General features: G+C 43.3%; 1 protein-coding gene across 5 annotated transcripts in view; it reads left to right on the top strand.

Annotated features, from left to right (window-relative positions):
- Nucleotides 1–20,183, top strand: part of FARS2 (phenylalanyl-tRNA synthetase 2, mitochondrial) — a 236,682-nt gene that overhangs the window by 149,391 nt on the left and 67,108 nt on the right. For all 5 annotated transcript variants that reach the window (XM_075417198.1, XM_075417197.1, XM_075417199.1 and 2 more), the window contains one exon: nucleotides 11,166–11,317. In XM_075417198.1, coding sequence (XP_075273313.1) covers nucleotides 11,166–11,317 — 152 coding nt within the window. The remainder of the gene's footprint in view (nucleotides 1–11,165; nucleotides 11,318–20,183) is intronic.

Below are 20,183 nucleotides of genomic sequence, written 5' to 3'. Positions count from 1 at the left end.
ACCTCTGAAGATGGAAACTGCACAAGTTTTTGGGGCAACCTGTTCCACTGCTTGACTGTCCTCATGGTGAGAAAGTTATCCTTTCTGTGGCTTATCAAGGAGATGTTGCTTTTCTTCGCTGTCCAGGCTCTTCAAAGCCTGTTCTCGCCTAGCAGCTCTTAGTCCTTATGCAGAAACTGATGCCTGCATCAAACTGGACAGCGATTTCAACATTTCTTCCCACTTGTTAAATGCCTGTGTGTGCATTTTGGATTTTCTCTGATATTGCTGCTTACACTGGGGAGGAGCTCTCTCTGATACCCACTTTCCTGTTCTTTTTCAAACCTCTCCTTCACAAACTCCCGATTTCTTGCTATGCCTACCAAAACAGCTGGCAGCAGATGTCTGAGGTGTTGAAGAGCTGAGAGACCTGTCTGTCATTTTTATGACTTTCATTTCATGGTTCCAGTGGTCTCTACCTCCAGCCTTCATCTGCCTGTTGTCATTTGTCATTCAGTTAGCACAACAGCCTTCAGGGGCAGGGGCCATCACTGAACTCCACATTTTGATTCTGGATCTATGAAACACTGGGGGTGCCGGAACCGAGGCCCGTGACTAGGGCTGCTAGGCACAGAGATATTACTGAAACTTTTGGAAAGAATAACCACTGATGGGGGAAGTGGTTCCCAGCAAACCAGCTGCTGCCCTGTGGACTAGTACCGATGATGCAGGTTTTCACGCATACCCTGTTTCCACCCCTCCACATGCCCACTGCCATCTAGTCTTACTGATAGCTTCCCCTTGAACATTGAACTTGGACGAATCAGCAACAGTTTAATTCCTTTCTGCTTGTACTTGGAAAAATGTCAACAGCACTTTGAGCTTAGATTAGTTAGTAGTATTTATCTTACATAATATCTCCATCTGCTGTCTGCTGGAGCACCAAAGGGTGAAGCAAATCCATGTCATCCATCTAGCAGCCACCTTGATAAGTCAGATGTACAGAGAAGCCTGTGATATTCATTAGCAAAAACACAGCTGTTTTCCTCTCCTTCACCTCTGTTCCTTGAAAATAGTTTAAGTAATTCTAGGTTGTTGTCACAGTCTTAGAATATTTGAAAACTCTCACGTTGACCTCTGTTAAGTTATCACATGCCAGTAGCAGATTTGGTCTTGCTGGTGATGACTTGAAGCAAAATAGTTGATTTGTGCTGTTCTTTCTGCGTGTTGTGAGTTTTCTGTTTTGCACACAACGGTCCCAGTTGGAACTTGTGTAGAGTGGGGGGAGTATACGTGTGTGTGTGTATATATATGTAAAAAGAGCAAAATATTTCATCCTTACTTTCAGTATTCTATGCTAATACAGAGTTAAATCACCAGTATACGCTTTATGACATGGCAGGTAACTGTGAAAGTTGGATGTAATTCTGTATTTCCTCAAATTCTCAGCCTCATGGGATGCCCAGGGCTTTGCTAACAAACCTTGAGAGTGACAGAGGTGTTTTTGGAAACTTGCAATGTGATATACCAGTCTGCCCACCTGGAAGATGTCCTCTCTTTTAACTGCTGGTCCAGAGACAGCCATTGAAGCTCCTCTCTGTTTGGAGGACTTTGGTGGTTTCGTGACTGCTCTCTACCACTTCTTCCCAGAGCCTTCGTTCTCACGGTGTCAGCATGAGAGGCACAATGTTTTGTTTCTGCCGCGCGCTGTACTGCGCTGCCGTTCTGGCTGTGCCACAGCAGCTGCTTCGTGTGGCCACACTGCAAGGTGGGTCAGAGACCCTTTTTCCTCTGTGGTTACTTAAAGTCATACCAGTTCCCTGATCTGCTTCTCAGTGTTCTCCCATGCCCTCAGCACAGCTGAGGAGACAGCGCTTTTCTTTTTGGAGGCAGGATGAAACCGGAAGGGGCTGGGGAAAGATAGAAGGGTAAAACCTCTAAGGTGGCTTTCCCACTGGATAGCATGCCCCAGCACTGTAGCCTGCGTGCATCAGCAGCACGAGGGAAGGGTCGTGGATCAGTGAGGGAAGTGAGCAGCCGGACTGGAAAGAGAAGCCTTTGCGAGCTGGGAGTCTTCTGCCTTTTCCTTCCGTGTACATTGGCGATCCAGAACCTCAGTCCTGGAGGCAAGAAGCGAGTCCAGAAGGAACTGAAAGAGAAGTCAGGGACTAGAGAAGAGAGAAAGGACAGAGTGACTTGGATGAAGACGCACAGCTGTTCTTCTTGAAAGTTCTTTATCACTGCATTCCAGTGGCGGCATCCCAAGTGAAACACAACTGTGCAATGCTCTCGAGATCAACGGCCACGGAGTCGATAGTCGTCCTCCCACACAATTAATGTAACAACAGTTTCACATAAAGGCAGGAACATTACCTGTTCAAAAACAAATGAAAGAGTCAAGATCACCTTTTTTTCCCTGCCTCTCTGCAGTGCAGAAAGTTGGAACAAAATAGCAGAAACCCAGCATCTTATGTCTTCATGGGGGATATCATTCACAGCGTGTCCCATGAAAGGTTTTGCCACAAACAAAAGGAAAATATAGTGTCTCAGGAATGTCCATCTCCGATGTGGCTGAATTTAGAGCATATTGTTAGTTTAGAGGATGATGGGAGAATGTGGTACCCCCGGCAGGTGTGCCATCAGTACAAGTGAGATTCCCAGCAGCTGGGAACAGACCACCAGGGACTTTCTTCCAATTTGTTTTTAAACAAAAAGGAGCAGCTGCTGCCTTGACTGAATTTTGAGCTCACCCCAACATGGGGTAAGTAAAAAATTAATTTCCAGTTACCGGTGCTGCTGTAGTGTACAGTTTTTGTCAGTAGAATCGTTTTGCTGGTTTTGTTTTTGTATGCAAAAGCCAATGCAAGCCAGTCAAAGTACACCTGATACTGTTTAAATGATTACTTAGCAAAAAGTGCAATAAGCTTCAAAAAGCATGTGTTACTGTGGTTTGCTCTGATCTCTAAACCTCGTATATTTGCAGTTTGACTGGTTGAGGCTCTTTAAAACAAATAGCTCACAAATGAGTAATTCTGTGCTGAATATATCAACTGATCTTTATTGCATCCCAAATGATGAAGTATAATGGTTATACAGAGTGCTTAAATAAGCCATGGAGCTATTTCCAGCAGTGATATATATGCTGAAACCCACATTAAATTAATATTAGGTGAAGGAGTAAACCTGGAAAACTAAAATAACAATAGATTTCGTATTGGTTACGTGAAGGTATGAGAACCAGCTGCTGGTGGTTTCAACAGGAATCCACAGATGTTCAGAGCTTTCAGTCTTAGTGTCTGCAAAAGTATGTGGGTAGTAAGGAAGGTAACCCTTACACTTTTGCGAATATTTTTCTAATATTGGTTTAATTACAGCATGGTGAATAGAATTCTGGCTAGGAGGATGGCAAAGAAAATATCTTGACTTTAGTCTTTGGCCCTGACCTGACAAGTGACTCAATTTCCCTACTTAATAATTCTGTTTTCTGTGCTGTTTACAGCTGTAGTTGTCTTGTACCCCCTGCCTCAGCAGTCTGCTCCGATGCTGTCCTAGGCAGAAAGCTCTTCGGGACTGGGGCTATCGTTTTGTGCTCCGTTTGCCTGATGGGACCCTGGTTTCTGACCGGCAGTCCTAGGTAGTTATCACAACATGAACATCAACGTGCCTACAGCAGGGTCAAATACGTCTTTGTGAGTGTACGTTATGCATTTGATGTAAGAGTAAACTCCTGTTTAAAATGTGGCTAAGCACTTACACGATGCGAGTTTGTGTCTTCAGATACAGACATGTATTGGTATGTGTACACAGTCACAGAAATTGATGTTTTTTTTAAAAAAAAAGAGCTGTCTTGAAATCAGTAGGAAATATGCTTGAATTCTTTTTTCCAATTTTGGATAAAAGGATGGGTTTTGTCAAAGAGGAGAGTTTGCTTGGTAACTGTTTTAACATTGGTGCCAATGTTTTACACACGAAAGATACATCTTGGAAAGAGCTTTTGATAAAGTAGTCTCTAAAATCACGCCTAAACCCCTACAGTCATCATCTGCATCATGGTTAGCCATTGCAGCTCCACTGCAGAGCGTCCGTAGGAAACGAGGACTAGGGAGAGCAGTCTGAGTGCGTGTGTGCGGATGCGTGAACAGGAGCACCTTCTGAAGTACATGGTGTTAATAAAACAGCCTGGTTTTGAGCTACCACTTCTCTGATCAGAATACGAATTAGGCTACAGAGAATAGCCAAACAACAGAAGGCACAGTCTGGGAGAACCGTATTATTCGTATCACACCCGTCCTCAATTTCATTCATCTTGCCAGTGTGAGACACACATGGACCATAGTAGTGACAGCCTAAAACAAAATGTGACAAGTAAGTAATGCTTTGGGGTGCATATGCTGCAGAGGATTTGTTTCTGCAATTTTCTAAAAAATAATAATGGGAAGAAATCAGCTCTTTTGAGGATTGCTTGCATCCTCCTGCTCCTGCACACGTTAAATCCAGTTTGCATAATTATTCCCACATGTAACCTCTTCTCCTAGATCGGCAACAGCGAATCCATTTTCTGATTCTTGTAAAATGAGGAAAGCCATTAAAGAAATACCTGTACTGCGCAAGGATTCTGCTCCTGGAGGTTTAAATGTTCTTTACGTTTTGTCATTGCATACTCAAGTGCTTAGTGTACTTTTTGTGCTGCTTGTGCTTAGTCTGTCCTTGGCTTGTGGCATCTCTGTAGTTTTCTGTTTCTAAGTGTTGTTGCCATTAGCAAGAGCATAGCTTTAGGAATGCTCAGGATCTGCCTGTAAGGAAAAATTAAAGGCTTTTCTCCCACTTCTGAGTATTGGCCAAGAAAGCAGAGCCTCGCATTTCTGTTTCTCTCTAGCTTACCTACTGTTCTTTAAAGTTAGATACTGTTTTTAGCTTGCTGCACTACCCTGGTATTTTATTATTGGTTTTGCACTTTAGAGGATGTGATTTGTCTTAATTTAGTACTTAAGGAGGAGAAAAAGTGCAGCTGTGGCTCTGGAGACTAAAGTAGTGGATTTGGCCAAAAGTCATTGCAACTTGGGCAGTTTCGTCAAGTGAAGAAGGAAACCCAGCTATTTTAGTGGCACTGGAAGTCATGAAGAATATTTCAAAACCACTATGAATCTGCTCAGGTAAATTGCTGTACGTGGCAGTTGGGATCTTTTAATTTCCTGGGGAGCACAGATTTTTAGGATGCGGTATCTACAGTAGCATTTCCCAGACGATACGGATTAGCTCCTAAGTCTGAGAAGTGTAGAAAGATGAGGACATTCCTTTGTAGCATAGCAACGTCCAGGGCATTATGTGAAGATGTACCTGGCCAAGAAATATGAAGCTATGAAGCATCATTGCCATTGTCTTGGAAATCTCTGTGCTTTTTAAGAGGGAAAGAGAAAAAAAAATACCGCTTGTTAGGCGGGAAGAAGGACTTTTTCAGGTGTTGTGTGTGCCTAGATTTGTGATGCCAGCTGATTGTGGTGTAAGTCACATTCGAGTGTTCTGGAGATTCTGCTATTTAAACAGTAACTCTCCGGAATGGTGGAATTAATGAGCAGAAAAGGAAATATAATCAACAGTGCTTTTCATGAGATTTTTCGTCTAAGCTGAAATAAAATGTTGAGTGCAATTTGTTGCCATTGTTGTGCTACGTATTTGGAAGAAATACATCTTCGTGTCGCTGCCGTCTCTTTCCATATACTTGCATTCTTTATTTAGATATAAATCCTTTATATGAATTGTTGATGTGTGCAGTATTTTACCCCACTGAGCTATTTATCCCGGCATTATTATTAAGCATAATGAGAAAAAACCCATACAAACCAACCCAACAGAAAAGAGGAAACCTGACTTCTGAGCACGGCAAACACCGAGTGCCTGCAGTAAGCGATGCCTTCTGCGGGGACTGCGGGAGCTCAGCATGGCTGAAGAGGAACTTCTTGGTGTCTGCTGGAAGCTGGGTTTGCTTGCAGGCGTGGTAGTCCTGTTTAGAAAAGTGTGGGATTGGTACATACAGCCTTCATTCACGGTTTGTTTTCTGGGGTCTACATCTTCTCTGCCCTTTTTACCCCTGCTACAAAAAATCTGATAGAGTGGTTGTGCCTGTGTGGTAGGAGATTCGGGTAGGAAGGACAGATGGAATATGGACAGCCTGTGCAAAAGGCAGTCCCAAGTCTTATTAGACCTGGTGTGAGAATCCACTTTACCATTTTGGTGATTCCAAATCCACTGGATTCCTTCTGCAGGACACAAGCTTGCTCATTGTCTACAGATGACACCACAACTTAATAAATAGATTGTCCCATCTGTTCCCCTGTATATCACATCAGTTCTCTGGGAGCAACTGCTCAAAAGGAAAAGCGATACCAGAAAAAGCATTTCTTTGCTTTTAGTTGTCTCGCAGTGAACAAAACACACTGTTTTCTCACAGTGAAGAAAAACACAAACGTGTTTTAGATGGGAGAATAGTGCCCTGAAACCAGCTAGCTCAGCAGACCTTCAACTGGGGGAAGAACCATAAGGAGAATGTAGACTTTTCCGCAGCAGGCCTACAGCTGCTGTAGGAACGTGTCAGGCTAATCTCTTCTGCACCCTGGTGCTTTCAAAAGGGGACTGTAAGAAGCTGAGGATGTGTGAGAGTAAGTAGTAGAGAAACATCCCTTTTGTGGCTCTTCCTGTGAGCCTTACCTGTTCTAAGGGAATGAGAAATTATTTTTGACTAGGCAAGCACAGAGCAGAGAGTCCATGACCAGTATTCGGGAATCATATTTATTTTCTGTTATTTTTTTATAATCAGATTGCAGGTGGCAAGGCATATCCAGATTCCCAAGTGGGTGGATATCTGGGAGTATCTCTCTGCTGTGTACACTGCAACAACCCTGCTTTTCCGTAGGATTAGGTCAATCCTTTCATATTTTTTTTTGTTTTTCCTGTACTTTTTCAGTTCCTTACTAATCATGTAATAATAACCTTTCTAGTGGCAATGGGTGTGGTTCTTTTGTGTCTGGAAAGCTTCCTCTTCTCCAGATTTAACAGCCCCAGCTCCCTCAGCCATTCCTCGTAGGACTTGTTCTCTAGACCCTTCACCAGCCTCGTTGCTCTTCGCTTCCCACCTTGAACGAATTAATGGTTGGAAGCCATCTGGGGCACTCGGAGGCACTCCTGTTGGCTTCAAACCAAGGACAGAGCATTCTCACCCATGCACCAAGAAAACCTCTTCCGCTCAAATGGTCCATGTACAAGTGGACCCTCTGAACTACAGGGAGCGCGTGGGCACGTGGTGTTCCCCACACCGGTGCGCGAGCTTGCAGAGGTGAAGAGCTCTGCTGGGGGGAGCAGACTGCTGGCCAAAAGGGCCGATCGCGCTGTGTGCCCGTTGCCCGGTACACGGAGAACCTCGGAGCACTGCTGGAGGCTCACGCCCTCCTGCCATTCCCCGCAGGAGGAAAGAGCAGTGCATCAAGCCCAGACTGGTCCATTTGTTTTAGTTTTAAGAGCTGAATCCCAGAACATATCTGTATATCTGCTTATCTGACTTTATAGAAGTTCTCTGTTGAAATTTCTCCGTTTCCTCCTTTGGATATATGTGTGTGTGTGTGTGTTTACACATAAATGTATATGTGTGTGTGTTTGTATACATGTGTGAATGCATAGAATTTACTATATGTAACTATGAAAAAATTGATTCAGGGAAGGGAAGGGCAGAAAACTTATCATAATGGAACATTGTGACTGCAAATTTTAAGGCATGACAGCCAAGAAATTCAAAATTATGTTTCCTGCAGCAACTGTAATTTGTCTACGCTGGTCATAAATACGAAAGTATAAATCTAGGAGCATACACACTAATACAGGAAACTTCATTATGTGCAAGGGGTCTAAGTTACAGTTGTAAATTTGCAAATTTGAATTTCATGCCTGTTACGTGTTTAAATTTCCTATGATAACACTGAATTAATGTAGTTTCACCAAGGAATATATTAAGAAAGGCTTAGCTATTACAGGAATGAAGCTTTCAGTTCAATGAGAGTATGACATTGCATTAAAACTGTATACTTTATGCATATAGTTCTCCAAAACCAGGGCAATGCAGGACTGTTAAAGCTCGGCAGCCACGATGCTGCCAAGTCTCATATTTTTCTGGCTTAGACTGGGGATGGCAGTAAAGCATGGCTGGCTTTTTAATAGTTTGGCTGCTGTGGATTTGCTAACTCAGTTTTTGGTACGTGTCGTCATCAACCTGGCGTTTGTCTCGCCGCTGTCAAATACAAGCTCAGCTTTTCCCTGCGCCGCGTTGGTCTCCTGCTCGTTGTGTCCCCTGGCCTGCAGCCGGCAGCGGGCAGGGAACCGAGTGAACAGCCACGACAGACCTCCTCCTGTGCCCTCGGCATGTTGCACTGGTGGTTACTGCATCTGGGAAAATGCCTTTGGGTTGTCCTGTTCCCTTCATGTTTTAGGTGTAGGTATTAAACAATTATGTAGCTCATATAGCTCTACAACAAACAGGTCAATACATTTGAGAGCTAAGAATTTTATCCCTATGCTAACCTTAGTGTTGATACAATACTTACTGCAACGGTATTGACTGCAGCCAGGTGGTGAAGGGAGAGTACGATACAGAATTATTGCCTTGTCTTTTACCATAAAAGATTTTTCTGCATGATAAGGCTCTGAGAAAAAGTTAGTACCTAATAATAAAAATTTATGCTCGCTGTTTTAAGCATTTGTCCTTGGAGTCTATGTAACACACACAAGCATCCGCAGGTGTGCACACACAAAATTAAGAACAGTTCTGTAGCTAAGCTAGTAACACCGTGGACCAGCTAGAAGCAGCTTTTGGGTAGACTTGATAATCAAAGAGGCCAGACCCTACGGTTTATTACATCTCTGAACAGCTTTGCTCACTTGGAACTTGATGACGCTGATAATGTAAGTCAGACTGTTCCAGGTAATATCTGATTGCTTTGGGTCCTTGTGTGCACCTCATTTTAAGTGGGGAAGAGTGCTGGGCTTGTGTGCCTGACAGTCCTGCTGCTCTTGAGCTTGATAGCAAATACTTGCTCACTTACTGTGAGTTGTGGGTACTTTGTTCCTGTCAAGGTTTGGGATATTATGGAGTTACTTGAACATGTAATTGTTTTCCTTCTGTGTCCTTGCACCTGTGGGAATGAAAGTAGGCACCTGTGCAAATGAAGTGGTCCTGCTTCGGCTCACGAGCCACATCTTCTGGCTGAATAATTAAATGTCCTGCAGCTGGGAGTTCAGTCAGGTTTGGAATAGTCCCTGCAACTTTCAAGTGTGTTCAGCAGGTTGCTGAAATACAGCAGGGGTAAATGTAGTGGTAGACAGGGGTGATTCATTAGTATTTTACCAAAAGCTCGTGTGATGGCTTTATTGTGCAAGTTTTGTTTTTTTATTTGGTGTACAGGATGTGAATTCATTTGACAAGTTTATTCCTTTAACCAGTTGGATAATCATTTGTGATTCACAATTTTATTCACTGGGGGGGTGGTTAATTTAACACTTGCACTGTGTTCCCTATCAGATATTTATTGACTGGTTTACACTGTACAGAACAGGATTTGAGTAAATCAACGTGCTGTAAATTTGCCTTTTGAACAGGTTTATGGCTTTAGCAGGTTTTCACTTAGGATTTCACTGTTGCATCATAAAACATTCCCAGGCATTGAATACATTTTTGAGTGAGATAATACACCGTATAGACCAAGGTGTGCACGTCAGCTGTCATATAAGCAAAATAAGAAAAGGTGTTTCCTCCTGCAGACCCCAACAATCTTGTGCAAAAGTACTTGATTTCAACGCGGTGCGTTGCTGGAAGGCAGAAGTAAGATATTGCGTGACCTAGAGGCCATGAAAGAAGAGCATTACCATTTTCTTTTCTTCAAAAGGGGAAACATCTCGGCGAAGGCAAGCTCTGAAACCTACTGACTCCAGGGAATTTTCATCAGAACTGAAAAATGAATAATTGTCTTGTTTTCTTTCTCTTGCTCTTCCTGTTTTTGCAAATAACAAGTTACACTGTTCTGACCACAAGATGAGGTCTCTCTGTCTGCAGCAAAGATGCCCCTTCATGTTTAAGAGTCTGTTGTGGGACTTGTGGAATTAATAATTAGGCTAAGAGCCATACTTTTTTTGCTGTTGTAGATGTTTGAATGTCTATAAAAACCACTGGGAAGTTAACTGACCCCTCTTTTTAAGCCAAAGTGTGTTTCTTATTGTAACCTTTTAATAAGAAAGTGCCTCTTGAGAAGACTTTCTTAGCATGAAGTTGGACAGTACAAATAATAAGTGTTATATAAAAATGATATAAAATACACACAAATTTTATACATGAATGTGATAAGAATTTTTGAATCTGTAAAAAATCTGAAAAATGCTTTTAAAAAGTGCAATTCTGTCCAGTGAACAATCATGTTAAAATGATCTTTTCCTTTTAAACAGCTCTGTTCCAAAAGTGTATTCAGATTCATAAATGCTGATTTTAGCATACATAACTCTTTCTTCTGAATGAATGAATTGGGGCCACAACAATGATCCGAGGGCTGGAACACCTCTCCTGTGAGGACAGGCTGAGAGGGTTGGGATTGTTCAGCCTGGAGAAGAGAAGGCTGCGGGGAGACCTTAGAGCAGCCTGCCAGTACCTGACGGGGGGCTACAAGAAAGCGGGAGGGGGACTTTTTACAAGGGCATGTAGTGACAGGAGAAGGGATAGCAGTCTCAAGCTGAAAGGGGGTAGATGTAGATTAAACACAAGGAAGAAATCCTTCCCCATGAGGGTGGTGAGGCCCTGGCCCAGGCTGCCCGGAGAAGCTGTGGCTGCCCCCTCCCTGGCAGGGTTCAAGGCCAGGCTGGATGGAGCTCTGAGCACCCTGGGCTGGGGGAAGGGGTCCCTGCCCATAGCAGGGGGGTTGGAGCTGGATGATCTGCAAGGTCCCTTCCAAGCCATTCTATGATTCTGAGATCCTTAAAAGACGTTTACTGATGTAAAACCTTGCCTCAGTTGTTTACAAGGTCAGTTTACACTTCAAAAAGCATTTCAGAATGCTTCTAAAATGTGTGCTGTGTGTGTTATGTAAGTTCAAAACAGTTCTAGGTATACCTACCAAGTCCAGCCACTTATAAAGATTTTTTTATTTTATTTTTTTTAGCCACTCAGCAGGTATCCACCTTTGATCAATGACATCTCTTTTTGGCTGCCTTCCGAGACATACTCCGAGAATGATTTCTACGATTTGGTTCGAACCGTTGGTGGAGACCTGATAGAAAAAGTTGTCCTAGTGGATGAATTTACCCATCCAAAGTAAGTAAAACTTTTAACGCTTTTCCTGCAATCAGAATATAAATATTTTATAAATATATTAGCTCTGTGTACCAAGAAATTCTTGATTCTTACAGTGTTTGCACATTTCGTTTTTTAGCTCCAAAACATTTTTACAACACTTTCAAGAAAAAATATTTTTACTTAAAAACGTTATCTTATGTTTCAGTTCTGTTCTAGTACTGAGCCTGTAGTTTTCGAACCACAGCCCCAGCGTGCTGTGCTCAGTAACTCCCGGCAGCAGGGAGCAGCTGCCTTGCTCAGTCCGTCTGTCGGCGCATGGCACTCTTCTCCGTAACATCTCTGATGTTCTAGTCCTGCTCTTCGCCGAGTGGCTGGTGTTTGTCTCCTTGTTGTCTTCCTTTCTCTTTCTAGTCCTGATTCGCTAGTAGACCTTTACTGTAAATGTCAGGGATAATTATGATTCGTTGCAGAATACTCTTGTTGGAGTTCAACAGGGAGAAAACAACAGACTTTGTTCCTTCCTTTCTGATTTACGCCGTTGAACAGCCTCTCAGGCTTCAGAATACCTTCGTGTGGCTGCAGCAGCACGGACACGACCATTGGGTGCACAGGTTGCTTCACTTGTCTCAAGATCTCACAAGTATCAGCTATTACATATGCACTGTTTCTCAATCTGCTGTTTCCAAATTAAGAAGTAAATATGCTGCTGGCTACTCAACTTTCTAAAACTGCGGTTTAAAATAATTTCTCTTCTTTGAGATGACTTCTTTGGTGCTGTAGAAAGGCGGGTAATATACCTAATTGTAGTGTTTTTTACAGATGATAGGAAGATGCTTCATGTTGTGCTACAACACCTATAGATTTTTTTTTTTTCTTTCTACATCCAGATATTTGACCCTATTGTTCCTTTGAATGTGATGTGTGTTGCAGACTGGATGGATAGATTATTCTGTGGCCTAGTTTTCATGGTGTTTCACAGGATTAATTTTTTTTTTTTCCTTTTTATCCTTTTTGTGTGGTGTTATATGAGACTGTTTCTGCTGCGTGAAGAAACAGAAGTGCCAGTGGAATTTGTATGGGCATCTGAAAGCTTTGAGTCATTAGTTGTTGAGTGGTCCTCACGCACAAATCATGCGAAAGGATCTTAACCCTATACTCAAAATGGTACGTACAGCAGAGGGATATAGACTAGGATAAGATAATGAGTACTATTCATTGTAAAGAATGAGACTATATCATCAGAGAAAATCAAAAGCAAGTTTGTTGCGGGTATGCATGACTGCTTATTGTCACCTGGACTGCACCATGGTATCAGTTAGCACAAGTGCCTGAACATTGAAGGCTGCTCACACAGATCCTGCTGAGAATATATTGAATTTTCGTCTGTCATGATGGTTCTGATACAGTACAATCAACATCTTTTTTGTAAGAATTTGGATGTTGGACCCATTTTTGGAACTGGTCCTTTCCATTCATTCATGCTGAATGCTTATTGTACGTGTAACACCTCTGTGTTCATTGCCACTTTTTGTCTGCGTTCTTCCCGGTGATACCAAACATGCTGTTAGCTTTGTTGTTGCATCTTCTCCTGGGGGATGATCCTACGTGCAGTGTAAGCAGCTCTGCCAAGGCTGAAGGTTTGGAGAAATCTTGTTCCTTGCTCCCTCAGACAGAGGCAGTATTATTCTGTGATTGCCCTTGCAGCTCGGTGGAGGAATCCACACACGCTGGGAGAGCCTTGCCAGCAGCGCTGCATCAGTTGCAGCTCAGCTCATGGGTCATGCTTCTCTTCTTCACTGAGAATGTTATCTTCTGTACTAGTAGAGTGGTGAGGTAGGGATAGGATTCACTAGTCTGGATTAGTACTGTACGTGTTTTCTCCTTCCATGCGCTTCGACACATCCTGAACACGTACCGGGGTGACAGGTGTTCGCTACGAGATCTTCTCTTCCTCTGCAAGGAACACACCTCTGGTTCCCTCTGTGACCTCTGCAAATAGATGGAATGACTGCTCACTGAGAGTTGTCACACAGAGTTAGGACTTTCCTAGTATTGTCCTCTAAAGCCATTAAACCCTCACTCAGTAGACATCGAAACAGGTTTTGACGCTACAAGGAGGAAACATTTCTCGCCTTCATGTCTGAAGAACTCGGGTGGTGACACTAATGGATTGTTGGTAAGTGATGTTGTAGTCCTCTTAGTTTGTTCAACTGCAACTATAATAAAAAAAATCTTTTAAAATGCCCCATTAGAAAACACTAATTCCAAGGAGATTATCTACGTCATTTAAAATGAATTATAGATAAAGACTATAACATAATGGTTGCTTTGCCCTTTCTGCTTAGAACATTGTGTGTGCAGATATGTAACTTCTGCGGACCCGTGACATAAGCCATGTCAGTCATTTTGTCTGTTCTCCAAAGCCTATGGAAGACAGACTATTTGAAATGAGTGTTCTGCTTAGTTGTAATTCCAAGATAATCGTCTTGTTACAGGAACGATACAGTGGCTTCTTTAATTCAGAGAAGCCTCTGGGCACAGAAATTAACAGAAGAGATCCTCAGTGTTGCTACGGATCTGTATGTCACAGATCTGGAGGCTTGTAATCATTATCTTGAATTTGTAGTGATTCTGGTGTGGAGGATGGGAGAGAAGTGTATAGGGCAGGGAAGCCTGCAGTGCTACTGCCTTGACTGTTAGTTACTTACAAGCAGCTTAATAAGTTCAAGCCTGTAATTAATCACTTCTAGAATTTAAAATTCAGACTTACTGCATCCTTTAAAAATACCAGTTTCATGAGGAATTAGAACATTTGGCAGTCTTATTTTCCTCCTTAAACTACCTTTCTTAGTTATGGGTCTATAAAGACTGGAAAACAGAAAATGCTATACAAATAAAACTAATTTAGAACATAGAAAGAGGTCTTTGTCACCGTTTAAGACTTAATTGAGGTCCTTTATAGAGGCTGTGCCATACTGTGTAGTTATCTTTCAGTCTTTTCTGTGGTTCAGAAACCTTTCAGGGTTCCAGTGGGCTTTGGACTGATAATCATGCTCCAGTGCATTGCAATTACAGCGTGTATTAGCAGTGGAAACATATTCCTCTACAGGGGAAAGGAAAGGGGGGAATAAAAGCATGAGACAAGTAATTGGTTAAACAAGGAAGAGATGTCTGGGGAAAAAAAAAAAGGAAATCTTGATTATCCGCTTTGTAAGGTGATAATGTTGAGAAGTCTTCCAGGAAGGCACAAACAATTAAAAGATTCAGGCAGAAGGAGTCTCATTGCTGAAAAGCACAAATTTAGAAGAGTGCCGAGTTACTGTGCTAGGGTAATTCAGAACCGTTCCAGCCTAAGTGCATCGTACATAAACTTGACTAACAAGACACAGCACTGAGGCAAACTGAGTACTGTGTGATGTGGGAAGAAGGCTTTCCAGAAAATAAACTTTTTGGTTCAGTTGAGTCTGCAAAAATTTGATTTTCTTTACAGCTGAAACTAATTATGATGGATGCCAGTGTAGTGGGGCTAGATCAGTTATAAAATGGTTAAGCAGAAAGTTATTTCATACGGCAGTGTCGTGTTACTTCGAGGTGGAATAATAAGCATTCTCTGTTAGAAAATACTGTACTAGCAGTAGTTAGGACATGTAGACATTTCTGTATTTACCTTGCTTGAATTTTGTCATTCCTCTAAATTCCTGTTCACCAGTGCAGCAGGTGAACCCCACAGAGCAAAGCAATCCACGTGCTCGGTTCCAAGCAGAACACTTGAGTTTTAGCAACTAAGTGGAGGTAGGTAGCTTCTGCGTGAAGCGATCCTGGAAACCAGGACAGCTGTAGGGATGCTCAGCGAGAGTCCTCTGATGCATGAGAACTTCCTGCCTTCGGTTTCACCCCAGTGGTTCCAAACAGGTCCACCTGTCCCAAACACTGCTTTTGAGTCAAGAGCTTTGGACTGAAAGGAGAACGTGGGATTTTGAGGTGTCTGCAGTCCCCACCCGCCTCTCCGCGTTAGCTGTGTGTCTGCCCAGTGTGTCGCTTGAGGGGAGACAGCCTGGGGATCTCAGCTGCCAAACAGCACTTGGGACCTTAGACGGCTGCTCGGGGGGTTTAGAGCTGCAGTCAGACTGGGAAATCTGGGAATATGGGGTCCTTGAATAAGAGAGGAGCATCACCTGTGTGGGATGTGGCTCTTGCGTTCAGGCCAGGAGTCTGGGGGAGGGAGCGAGTAGCGCATGAGACTGAACCGGTCGGAGGAGAATGCTGTCAGCCACGGGGAACTTCCCGTCGCCCGTGGCAGAGAGGGCTGTCATCACAGACCCGTGCAGCTGAGCGTGGATGGGAAAGTACAGCCCACTGTCACCTGATTTTTGGGATATTCTTGGGATCTAAATGTTGTATCAGACTTGTCAGGATGTAACTTCATCCAACATAACTAACGCAAAACGTGGCAGTAACACACCCGTTGTTCAGGTGTATAAAGAATAAATCAACATATATGAAGAAAAAGTTGTGGCGTTGCTGAAATGCCAAAGAAACGTAGTGGAACTGTGGTGGTTATGGCAAGAACACAGGAGCAGGGAAAGCAGAACAGGGAAGAAATTACCCTTGGCAGTGAGCAAAATGTTTTCCACATTTCATCTTGCAGATTTAAGCTCTCCTTTGCTTGGTGCATTACCTGCAAACATTTAGACTTTCGTATGTTTGATTAGTGGAGAATATTTGTCTGTCTGTGGTTTGTAAAATCCGTTCACTGACTGGCCTTGAGTTGCCTGTTGCTGTGTGAGCCGTGCGACCGGTCACCACAAGGCTCTGGTACTGTTTCTGCTACCTGGCTGGATTATTTCTTTCAAATCCTTGGAGATCTTTAAGGACCTTTAAGCACTGCTGTGCAAATACATGAGGAGTAAGGATTTGTGGCTGACATTTTTCCCTTTGGAACATTCTAGTGAACAAACGTTTGCAAAAACAAAGAGAATATTTTGGACTATATTGATACTGAAGGGACAATGGAAAGTCAGGGTTTTTTTCCTTAATCTTTGCAATGGTTGTTGTACCCTCCGTATTTTTAAGTTCAGGTCTTCTACTCTTTTGTCTAATCAATAGGAATGACCTTCAGAAGTTAAATCGGAAGGTAATCCCCTGATCAGTGGTCAAGATGTCTCCAGTTTCAGAAAGAGGTTTCACAGATTAAAAGAAAGGCTGGCTGAACGGCAGTCAGAAGGTAGAGAAGTCTCTGCCCGTTAAGAGTAAACACATTAAAACTGCTGCTGTGCAGGGAATCCCAGTAAGACCAGTGTCGTGTGTTTCTGAGACATTCAAGCAAGCATTGCAACCGCATACACATGTATTTCCAGGGACGGTAATGAAAGCATACCTGTCCAGAGAAACGGAGGAAATGCTGTGTACCCACAGGTGGTGGGAGTGGCAGAATACGTTTTTGACCCGAGTTGTCCCTGCTGAAGAGGGCAGATAGAGGAAGAGTCCAGGGGCGAGTACCCGTTCCCTACTGTGCGGCACCACAAAGAGAATCCAGAACACTGAGGCTGCTCGTCTTTGCTTTGGGTGAGCCCTGCAAATGTTTTTTCCAGCTTAGCATGCTGTGTCTCTTTCCCTAGGTACTGTGCTGTCAGGTGTGATGGCCTCATATCCTCGTTCTGAAACAGTATTTTCTGCATTTTGCAGAGAGGTGGCTTTCCTACTGGTCTGCGAGCTGATTTTTTAAGGTTTGATACTAAAATTTCTTGTTTTGTTAGCAAGAGGAAGGAAGGAAGGGTAAATCTTCCTTTGTAAGGAAGCTACATAGGTAGGCTGAAAAAAGTATACAAAACTGTAATCAAGAAATGCACTGTGTTCTCAGTGGTACTTTAGAGGTAAATTTTTAATCAGAAAAACTAAAAATACTCTGAAAAGGCAGTGTGGAGACAGCAAGGGGGAAGAAAATTGATTTGCTGCATTTTGATGGCTACACAGTGAAGTGAGGAATAGGTAAGAAAGGATTTATTCTTGCGTTTGAGTGAATTACTTGCACGCTTCTGGGGTGAGATCTGCACATTTGTAACAGTCTGTTAAGCAAAGGGGGAGGAAAGGTATTGGCTGCTGTGAAGGAGGAAGGTGGGTGCACTGAGGCACCATCTTTAGAGACTTTGGGACGACTCGGAATGACCTGTGTCTATTCTTTTCCAAATAGTGAAAAGAACAGATGTGACAGTGAAGAGTCAGATCCTATTGACAGCTGTGTTGTGTCAATGCACACCCCTAGCTGCTTGTTAGTATATAGGAAGGACAATACAATAACATCATTTTCCTTTTTACTGCCAGATTTGTTGCACTTTCTCTTATCTAGATGGAGATCAAAATCAAATACTTTTAGGTCTGGTTACTTACTGAAGCTGGCTTTGTTTTCTTCTGCTTCTGGAACAGGTGAATTAAGCAGAATAATTCTGCAGCGCAGCTTGCTGCTAGCGTTACGTGAATTAAAACAGTCGGTTCAGTCCCTGGACACCTTGTTGTTCTACAGCCTGAGCACTTTACAATTTGCCGAGGGATTCTCTGAGATTACCTTTAACTGCTGAGCTGGCAAAGTCCCAGCAGCAGCTTCTCTGCAGAAAAAGCAACCCAGAAGCTGCTTTTGACTGTAGCTAACAGAGAATTGGTTTCCTCTTAATGAACTGTCTTCTCCAGCTCTGGATTTTTTTTCCCTCTCGTTTGGTCAGATGAGTGTAAGACTAGTATTTTTGCAATAGATTAACGGTTTACGGGAGGCTCTGTCAGTGGCTGCTGGTTGTCTTCTGAGCCTTTCTTCAGCTGTCGCAGCAGAGCATGGCCGTATCGTGGCTCGTCGAAGCACTACAGTAGTACCCCAGTCCCTCTTCTCTTTTCCCTCTCTTGTCCCACCCGGGAGCAGTGCCACCTGTTTTCTCTCGTGAATGAGAACCTTTTCTGTTGGTTTTTTTGCCTTATGGGTTTCAGCTTAGAAAGCACACCTGTAATGGACACTGCATACTTGTGAGTCCATTTCACCCCTGATGTGTGCGTGTCGGGCGTTCCCCTGTGCCCCAGTGGTGTCTGCGTGGCTCTCAAGTCAGAGTGGCCCCAGCTACCCTTTGGCTTCTTTCTGTTCCCTGCCTTTTCTCTTTGGAAAAGCAGCTGCGTTAACATAGCAGCTCCTGCTTAGAGGTGGTCAGGGACTGTCTGACCAGATTCATTTGGAGTGAAGACTGGGCAGCCCAGAGGGAGATGCTTTATGCAGACGTATGAATTCTAGTCATGTCCGGCCAGAGCCTGGACAATCTGCCACCTGAGGCAGTGAGGTTTTCACCCCAGCTGCCTAGAGGTTTAGAGGAGCCCGGACTTAGGCTCCACGTCTGTAACTACGAGGTAACCCTGCCATGCTGTGGCTACGTGGCTCGGGGGTGTCTTTGACTTCCCTCTTTCTAGCAGTCTTGATGCCCTGCTGTCCCCCACCAGGACTGAGCTGTCAGAGTTCAGCTTTCCCAAATACCCTGCGTAGGACCAGGGGCATCGGCGGAGCACAGGGCAGCCCTCTGCTAGTTTTTATTTTTGAGGAAATTGAACTGAAAAGATTTTAATTCTTCCTTTTCCTCCCCAGCAAAAAACATTCCAGACTGAATTGAATGTAGAGAATTAATTGAGTAAATATGCATATATTTTTGTCTGAAAAAGACTTTTTCAGCTATTTTAGAAATTCTGAATTTCAACCAGCTCTGTTTCTGCTTTTTTATAGTACCTAACAGTACTGTAAATGGTGAAATCAGATATAGCAAAAATGAGCATGCACTTTTATAGCACAAGCCAGAAAGTATTGTTTGATACGGAAGCAGACCTTTTCAGTGCTATATTTATTATGTATACGTGTGTAGACTTGGAATCTGTCTGCCTATTTTTGTTAAGCATCCTCCTCAAATGTTTTTAAGTGCTTGGCCTGGAGCTTTCAAATTCCAGTACGGATTCAGATACCCGACTCCCTCATGTTGCTTTGAAAGTCCCCCAAATAGCAGTTCCCTGCGTAGAAACAGCGTGCCCTTGAACTGTTCAGCATCTGCTTATGCTGGGCATTTCTTGCTTCATCTGCCAGAAGCATGGACTTGAAAAATATTAGTAAATGCCTTGACTTTGTTTTACAAAAAAGAAAAAGGAAAAAAAAAATAGAAGAAAAAAATCCTTGCTTTATATGATAAAGTGCAAGTTCTGTGACTTACAGCTTTTTACACAGCTTTTGACTGCCAGTTCAGACCTCTGATGCCAGTGTTTTCTTGAAGACCATCTGGTGGGGGGGGGAAAAAGAATAATCAATGGATCAGGAAAGACAGGCTCTGCCTTCCCTCGTATCTCCAGTGCTCAGACAGACACCATACAGACAGCTCTTCTTAATGGCTCGCTGTTGAAGTCTGAGGTTTCCTTCAAACCACTGTATTCAAATCAATTGTGGGGCAGACAGTGTTCTGCTGTTCCGTCCCTGGCTCTTCAGAGACTTCCACCGAGAAAGTCGTCTTCACTAACTGAAAATAATTTACTATTAATGAGCTTCAGTAGGAGTCCCATTATTCTTCTCTGGTGGGAGGCTGGTGGCTAACACACAGGCTTGTGGGAGGATTGGTATTCAAGAAAGGAAAAAGATGAAGTAACCACAGGTTCCCACTGGGGCGGGGGGAAACGCAGCCCCGAAGTGTGATGTATCACCAGTGATGTTCCATAGGGAATGTAATCACCCTTCATGGGTAATGAGAAGAGAGGAAAACTTAAGTTTGTGAGCCACACAGAAGACAAATGTCAACTCCCTTATGTATTCAGGCAGATGCAGAGGGTAGCCTTGCTCTATAGAAAAGGGATAGCTGGAGTCACAATGAATCTTTCTAAGAGG

The sequence above is a fragment of the Opisthocomus hoazin genome, chromosome 3 (genome assembly GCF_030867145.1).
Source record: "Opisthocomus hoazin isolate bOpiHoa1 chromosome 3, bOpiHoa1.hap1, whole genome shotgun sequence".
NCBI classification, from domain to species: Eukaryota; Metazoa; Chordata; class Aves; order Opisthocomiformes; family Opisthocomidae; genus Opisthocomus; species Opisthocomus hoazin.
This window is presented reverse-complemented; position numbering and strand designations above follow the sequence as displayed.